The sequence below is a fragment of the Doryrhamphus excisus genome, chromosome 5 (genome assembly GCF_030265055.1).
Source record: "Doryrhamphus excisus isolate RoL2022-K1 chromosome 5, RoL_Dexc_1.0, whole genome shotgun sequence".
NCBI classification, from domain to species: domain Eukaryota; kingdom Metazoa; phylum Chordata; class Actinopteri; order Syngnathiformes; family Syngnathidae; genus Doryrhamphus; species Doryrhamphus excisus.
The window spans coordinates 10,439,657-10,448,127 of record NC_080470.1 but is presented as its reverse complement, the minus strand read 5'-3'; the positions used below and the strand labels follow the sequence as shown (position 1 = coordinate 10,448,127).

Below are 8,471 nucleotides of genomic sequence, written 5' to 3'. Positions count from 1 at the left end.
ATACACAGCCAAAAAAAAATGGACAGATACTGGGTTCATTTCGTTTTATTAGTTTACATTTTTTGTAGTTTATTCATTATATGTCAATCCTTTTGGCAAACTTTAGCGCTCACTGTTCTGTACAGTCCGGTCCCACAATGTGGACTAAAATTGTTGGTGGAATGAGGCAAGAAAAAGCCAAAACAGTGGTCCAGGATATTACAATTTGTCCAGGTAGTTGTCCAAGGCTGGGATACCTTCCTTAAGACCCTTGCGTTTACGGGTGTCAGTGACCACAATACCAGGCTTGGAAGTAGGATCCTTTGGGTCTCCAGGAAGGATCTGCCAATGGTCAAAGACGCATTGGGGGAAGGCTTGGCCTCCAGTGTTGGAACGAAGGTCAGCCGTGAAACCTGCGAGAGGACCGAGGTTTCGTTAATTTTATGAGGGGAGAATTCAGGAAAAAACTGGACATTGTTAGCATCAATGTCCCACAAGTCTTTTCAACATTATACCTCAATTGCTGTGCTCCGTTTTAAACAGGCGGACCAGAACCATAAGACCGTTACAGTTGCTATGTTGAATATTACTTACCAAAAGACTCATTGACAGGCAGATGGGCCTTGATAACACGCATGGGTGTGCCCATGACACTGGCTTCATCAAAGACATGACCACGCCTCTTGGTCAAGACGCCATAGATTCCACCCATTGCAGCCTCGGGACACTATGGAAGAAAATGGGCGAGGGAAGCCATTAATGTAGGCTTATTTTGGAAGACTGTTTCGTTTGGTTTGTAATGTTTTTACCTGGATCTCCACCAAGTAGACTGGCTCCATCAGTCTGGGCTCAGCTGTAAGCTCACAAGCATACAGGACTCTGCGAGCAGTGGGTATAATCTGACCACCACCACGGTGAATAGCGTCTGTATGTAGGGTGACATCATGGATATCAAAACGGATAGCACGCATGTTCTCTTCACAGAGGACACCCTGGAAAAAAAAAAAAGGATTCAAATTAGTTTTGGACCAACAGCAACAGGATGCTTGTGAGATACTCTCTCGTACCTCCTTGACAGCCCACTGGAAGCCAGCAACAACGCTGTCTTTGATCTCATTGAGGTACTGCACACCCTTAGTCACATCAACCAGCAGGTTGGGACCAGTTCCGTCAGGTCCAAAGCACCAGATCTTTTTTGACTCGGAAACATCCCAGTCGTATTTGTCAGCGAGGTAGCGGGCACGGGCCTTCATCTCCTGACGTGCGGTGACCTCACCCTTCTCAATGTCTTCGGCCAAACCATCTTCAAAAGGACGGGCCTTCATGAACAGACGGTTGTGCTTGTTGGGGGACTTTGACAGACACATTACATCTGACTCTGATTGGACAGTCTCTCTGTAGGACACCACAGGATCAGATTTCTAAAAAAAAAAGAAAATTGGATGAGGAATGCACTTTTTTGGCGGCAAACTGAATTTCTAGTCTGCAGGTTCTACTTATTTACATAAAATACAAATTCACCTTCAGTGGGATGCAAGCGTGATCCTCCTCAAGGTCTTTAAGGCAGATCTCGAGATGCAGCTCTCCAGCCCCAGCAATAATGTGCTCGCCAGACTCTTCAATGATGCACTGCACCATGGGGTCAGACTTTGACAGACGCTTGAGGCCCTCCACCAGCTTGGGGAGGTCAGCTGGGTTTTTGGCTTCCACAGCAACTCTCACCACAGGGCTGACACTAAACTTCATCACCTTCATGTTGTGTGCCTGCTCAAAGGTGGTGATGGTCCCAGTCTTTACCAGAAACTGGTCCACACCAACCAGACCCACAATGTTTCCACAGGGTACATCTTCAATGGGCTCAGTATAACGACCCATCATCAGAATGGTCCTGGAAAAGAGGGACATTTTAGCAAGTGGGTGACAAGCACCAACATCAGACACCATGAGGGGAAAACCAACCTCTGAATAGGTTTTAAATACAAGTCTTCTTTCTTTCCAGGAACAAAGTTGGGTCCCATGATGCGTACTTTAAGACCAGTGGAAACGGATCCAGAGAACACACGGCCAAAAGCATAGAAGCGCCCCTTGTCACTAGTTGGTACCATCTTGGAGATGTACATCATAAGAGGCCCCTTGGGGTCACAATTCTTGATACCTGAATAAAAACGTCAACCTTTTAGAAAAAAATGAAACCACACACCTAAAGGCACTTTAAAACTGGTTTTCAACACGGCTTTTAGAGTTACGTTGACTGTTCTTGTGCATGTGCAAACTTTGATTGTGTAAAGCAATTGGGCCAACTGTTTGCCCGTTGTTAAGGCACTACACAAATAAAATATCCATCTACGTTAAAGTGATAATTTTACAATAGCCAAAATGGAATTTTGAATCTCACCAATGGCAGCTTCATCGTCGCCAGGTCCTTCATAGAGGAGCTCACAACGGTATTTCTGGGCCGTGACAGGGGAAGGCAGATGGATGGTGATCATCTGAAGGAGAGCCTCTCCAGCTGGAAGCCAGCGACGCATCACAGCCTTCAGGAGAGGTTTGCCCTCTTTGTCCTTGTCTTCAGAATCCAACTTGATTTCCAGCTTCTCAATCAGTTTGGCAGTCTCTTCCTTCTTGAAGTTCATGATGGCGTCAAACACCTGAAGCGTGATTGAGTGCATTTGTCAATATGAAGTCTACCCGTTGCATATAAACAAACAATATATGCCCCGCTCAGAAAGATGATCATCATCACTAATTAACTCAGGTCAAAGTGAAGAAAGTTTGAGTCATCACTTGCAGGTATTTACTAGAGACATACTTCCATGATTTTTTTTTACTAATAAAAAAACCAACATACCTTGTAGATGGGATCAAGGACAAGCTGTACAAAGCTGCGAGGGATCTTCTTGCCATCTGGTCCAACAGCAGTCTTTGAAAACTTTCCAGTGTCAGGGTCAAAGAACCTATAATGCGTAAAAAACTTATCAGTCTGGGCATATTTCAAAGCTAATCAACGTACAATGAAATTACCGTGGCATAAAACAAACTTCTGTTAAATAATACTGTTTGTTAGACACCCACCTGTCACCCCACAGCTTCTTCATCATCTCTTCTACTTTCTTGCAGCGCTCAGCTGGAGACATCTGGGTGTTACCCTTGGCAGCAAACTTTGCAGCATACATCTCAGCAAACTGCTTCAGGGTGAAAGCCCATCCATGGAGGCCAGACCCAAAGCCAACAGTACCTTTGACTGGCTCAATCTAACAGTTTAACGGGGAAAAATACCTGTTCAGCACTACAACAATTACATATTGTTCTACTCCAGTAAACCAATCCAAGAAGTAAAAATATGAGTGTCATGCACCTGTATGTTGCCCATAGGACCATTCTCCTGTTCACCATAGGTGGAAATGATGACGTTCACATTCTCAACAATGCGCTGGAAAGCTTGGTAAAGGTCCTCTGCTTCAAGTTGAAGCTCCAACAAGGCACGGTCCATTTTGTTCATCATGAGGACTGGCCTAATGCGCTCACAAATGGCCTGACGGAGCACTGTTTCGGTCTGGACGCACACACCTAGTAAGAGCAGACATTTGGTTAAGCATAATAGCCCATTTTTACATTGTTAAAATACTCACTCCTGTTAATGTTTACAACTTACAATGTTGACCTCAAACCTGTGCTGTTCTTACCAGAGACACAGTCGACCACCACAAGAGCGCCGTCAGTAACACGGAGCGCAGCAGTCACCTCAGATGAGAAGTCCACATGTCCAGGTGAGTCAATCAGGTTGATCAAGAAGCCAGATCCATCCTTAGATTGCTTGATGAACGCCAAGTCATTTTCACTCAACTCGTAGAACATAGAGATGGCACTATAAAATGGACATATGTGAAAAGAAAAATTATTAGTTATAATCCTCACAAGTCCAACTTGTGTCGGGGTGAACACCCTGTGGCTCTTCAGATTGATTTATTTGTTTTATTTCCCCCCCCCCCACACACACAAGGTGGGGAAAATACACACTTAAAAGTTTGAAATATCTGACTGTGTAAGACCATGAATGCGCCATGGCCAAGTTCTGACTGTTGAGGAGGCGCTGATGTGGTCAGTGGGACATTCAAGTTCCTATGATGATTTCCAAGTTAACGGAGTCACGGAATCGACCAATAAAAAGAATGTACTGTCGGACCCTGACCTTTTCCAAAATTGACGCCAATGAATGATGTCATGTGGAGGAGTGTTTGTGCGAACATCTCAACAGTGCATCTCTTCACAAACCCCCGATCTGCCCCATCTTGATTGATCTCAACATGCCTAAGTGGCCAGATGAAACACCAGCTAAGTGGGGGCAAACTAATTTCTTAACCTTGTTTGCGATTCATGCATCCGCGAGGGTCGCACAGCTCCATGCAGCCAAATTACGTCACTTTTGCATCTACGCCCTCTGTGCAGCCCAAATTTTCTGCACCACGCACATTGAAAATTGTGTAACTATACTAACGCTCGCACATAAAAAACATGGCGGAGCAAGAGCTCCTAGTGGCGGAGATTTAAAAAAAAAAAGAAAGGAAAAACATGATTCAGCTGATGTCACCATGACCAGCAGTCAATTCTTGGGAGATATTGCTGCCACTCCTTGAAAGAGATGAGGCAGTAAAACAAAGTGCCCCACCAAATCTAAAAGAGATGGGTTGACTATCTTTTATCAAACGCAGACATGAGACAGGCTTTTTAAACTACACTTGAGTCATGTGGAGGGAGGGTGAGCAGGGTTATCTTGTGTGGTTGTGTGCAGAAGCGACACTTTGCCACACTATTCAACAGCGTCAATGTAAGAATGCCTGGTGACTGCGTGGAAGTTCTGAGTGGAAAAAAGGAGAGATTCGCCAGATTTCGCAATTTGCCACATCTGCATTACGTGTTGTGCAAAATCTGACATATTCAGTTGGGAAATACGAGAAAACAAGCTGTCAGTTAGCGTACACTGCCGTCTTCAAGACACTTAGAATATGAAGTCCTAAAAAAAACAAACACGATGCATCGTTTGATATACATGCTGTGATCACGCATTAACTCTTGGTGCCGATAACATGTAATAGTTTTGTAATTTTTCTCAATTCAGAGACACATTTCTGTCAACAGTGGCATAGACAGCGACAACACTTAAAATCTCCACTCTCCTTGGGGTGGCCGTGTGCTCCAGAACAACCCAGGCGTAAACATTGTTAAAGGGCCCCTATTAAGCTCATTTTCGGCCCTTTGCATAGAGTTGTGGCCCCGTATAGAACAGCCACAAACAATAACCTGCACAGAAGGCTTTCTAGGTCTTCCAGAATATACACTTATTCAAGCTATATTTCCATGGATTTCCAAAACAGTCCAATTTATTCCAGCCACGGTTTGCCACTTGGCACACCCACGCTGCTGTGATTGGTCAGACTGCTCATACAGCTGGTGACTTCTCACAAGGTTCACTGTGAAGCCAGTGAACCGTGTTGGGGAAAAAAAAAAAGAAAAACAGCATCCCGAGCAATCCACAATTTCTTACATGGCTCATTCCCAAATGCGCAAACATTTCGTTTCAAACAATCAAACGTTCTTCGAACATGAAAATGTGCAGTGTCCCCCAATGCATTTGTGTGCATTAAAATAAAATTAAATTGAGGGTTACGCACCTTTTTAAACACACTGCTATTATGAACATAACTGTAGCATTTTACACAGTCATGGGACATCAGCAATGTAACACTGATGAGATGGTTACAAAAGTTGCCATAATCGTGAAAACAAAAAAGTATACATATATGAATTTATATTAATTCATACAAACTTATTCAGTTATATATTTCATTTATAAGCAAGGAAGTCCACTTTGTGGAAATTCAGTCAGGTCTGTAACCAATTAACCGAGAGATGGCTGTTGTGTTTTAGTGATGCCCCGAAAGGTACCCATTGTTCTGAACTGAAATGTGCACTTACGTAGACTTGATGGTAATACAGCGCTCCTGCTCATCCTTTCTAGTGTCTGTGAAGCGGGTCTCTCCAGCACGAGCTGAGGCAATAATACCGGCCTTCGACACCAGTGAGTCAGTCAAGGTGGACTTGCCATGATCGACATGCGCAATCACAGACATGTTGCGGATGTTGGCCTTCTTGTCCATGATGGCACGGATCTGGTCGACTGTAAAGTTTACCTGCAATGAACAGACCAGATGAGCATACTATGAGTTTCCGCTAGATGTAATTGATTGCGGCACAACCACAAATTAAAAATCTTGTTTTCCCCTGGACAATGGCAAGCAGTATTGTACGGGGGTATGTAAACTATATACCTAGCTTATTTACACACACTCCAGCCGCAAAAATGTGAACTATGAAATGTATTTTGTTTCACCTGATTGAGATACTATGAGTCAATCATAAAAATGAATGGAGAGGCAAGTACCATGACACTCAACAGGTAAGTACACTTAAATGATGTAGGAACGCAACAGTTGGAGCAGAAACTTCAGTTTTACCATCTAAACTTTATTCCCATGACCCTCTAGTGCCAGGTGTATTGCATAGATGCACCTACACATCACCTTGTGGTCCCATTATAAACTATAACACTAAACAATTATAAATAAAAATATTATAAACTTGTATGTTCAAGACAAACAAGGGACAGTTTAAGGCCGTTCCAACAATTTCTATACAGAGTTAGGTTAGAATATGTCGAAAGTCTGGTGCGGCAGAAGTTTCTTACATTTACGAGTGTAGAGTTTTGGATCAAAAGTAAAAGTTTACTTGAGGTCCTAAAGTCTTCTTGATACCTACTCAGGAGAAATTAGGGTGTTGTAACACACCTATGTAATGCAGACTCGAGAGTATTCCAATATCATTTATTGATTAACTTAAGTACAATTTCATGAGCCTGCCGTTTGACTCAAATTTTTAAACATGATACATGATTATATGGTTCTGGCATTATGTTGGTTAAATAAGTAGTCAATGTGGTTTCATGTGAGTCCTGACGCGTCTATTATTCAGGTCGTTGGATCTGTCGGCGGGTATTCTGCGATGTATTCCGTCAACAAAACGTATAGGGGCCTAGCCTCATATATAAAACATGCCAAGAATGGATGTACGGCAATCTGACGCCTGCTATCAAGTGCCGGTGAATAGGCCACGTGTACAGGCTGACACTAACTGCTAATGCTGGAGCTAAAGGCTAACATTAGCTTGGAGGCTAGACGATAACAATAGACAGGCGGGCCATTTGCGCTGACTGCCAAAGTGCTCATCGTTACCTCCAACATACTCGTTATACTAGAATGTGATTGTAGCCGTCTTTTTGCTGCTCAATACGGACATCTTTTTGACCAGTCTGCTGAAAAACGCACTGGCATGAAAATAAAACCGCCGGTGTCAACTAGCAAGCTTTTAGCACCACTCTTATCATTGGACAACATGTGACAAGAGTACAATATTTAGTGTAGAACGAGGCTTTGTAATAAGAACTTTAGTGTTTTAACGACTGTGTGGCCTTCAGCGAGAAACTCAAGATGGTTGCCATTTTCCCACCCATCAGTGAAATCGACACTCATCCTGCCCGAATAGGACCGCCACGGCACTAATAACAATAGGGTCACATCATACCGGGCGATTTTAATCATTTACAAGACGCTATAGTCCGATCAACTCACCATTTTGGCGGATGGTTTTGGATTCGCTCGGTGGAAAAAGCAGAATGGGAATTTTACACTGCCCACCACACGAGGGCCGAGGCAGGGAAGAGGCCGCTGACGTCAGACAAACATAATTTATAGTGCCGGCGAAGAACGTCTACGTCATCACGTACGCTTCTTCTTCTCCTTGCTTTTTATCGGCGGTTGGCAAGCAACGTTTGATGTACATTATCGCCACCTTTTGATAAAAAGTGTGGATTCGAACAAAATATATTTATCAATGATGCCGGAATAAATTTCTTATATTGCAAGAAAAAACATAAAGGGAATAAAGTATAATAAATAAGTAGTAAAAAAGAAAAAGTTGTAATATTACAAGAAAAGAATTGCATATAATTTTACCAGTTTGAATTTTACTTGAATGAAGTTGTTATAGTGCATGAATAACATCGTAATAGAAAATACATTTTTTAAACAGAACATTTTGAATTATTAATAATTATATTATCATATATAATATGTTATAATGTTAAATTATAAAAATAATAAAATTATTTAGAGAATAATCTCATAATATTACATAATAATAATAATAATTTCTTTTCACAAAAAAGTTAAAGTTGTAAGATTTTGATTTTTGTTCGTCAGGTCACTAGTATAAAGTAGTATAATAAAAGTAGAAAAGTAGTATAAAGTAGTAGCCTTATTGTGTTTGTTTAATTCCCCTGGATAATAGTTCACTTTTATGTATACTTGTATTGTGCTGTGTTCTGTTCAATAAATCTAAAAAAACAACAAACAAAACACTGTTGAGGATGCAAATATTGG

At 42.1% G+C, this 8,471-nt stretch overlaps 1 protein-coding gene and 1 non-coding gene across 2 annotated transcripts; both read right to left on the bottom strand.

The window, feature by feature from the left end:
* Nucleotides 1-29: 29 nt before the first annotated feature.
* LOC131129907 (elongation factor 2-like) lies at nt 30-7,828 on the bottom strand. Its single transcript, XM_058073851.1, has 13 exons — nt 7,662-7,828; nt 5,953-6,167; nt 3,663-3,844; nt 3,335-3,546; nt 3,052-3,230; nt 2,828-2,933; nt 2,375-2,627; nt 1,939-2,134; nt 1,501-1,867; nt 1,047-1,400; nt 789-971; nt 574-706; nt 30-392 (listed from the first exon to the last, which is right to left on the bottom strand). Exons 1-13 carry the CDS (start codon nt 7,662-7,664, stop codon nt 199-201), a joined length of 2,577 nt encoding a protein of 858 aa, XP_057929834.1. The 5' UTR covers nt 7,665-7,828; the 3' UTR covers nt 30-198.
* LOC131130332 (small nucleolar RNA SNORD37) lies at nt 2,699-2,767 on the bottom strand. The gene has a single exon (XR_009130031.1). It is a non-coding gene; the product is annotated as a small nucleolar RNA SNORD37 (small nucleolar RNA).
* Nucleotides 7,829-8,471: the final 643 nt, after the last annotated feature.

Bases quoted from the DNA above. Each gene is read 5' to 3' on its own strand.
- LOC131129907 (XM_058073851.1), bottom strand. The intron at 3,845-5,952 runs GTAAGTGCACAT...TCCATTTTATAG, and splicing joins TGTATTACCATCAAGTCTAC to TGCCATCTCTATGTTCTACG. The intron at 707-788 runs GTAAAAACATTA...TTTCTTCCATAG, and splicing joins TCTACTTGGTGGAGATCCAG to TGTCCCGAGGCTGCAATGGG.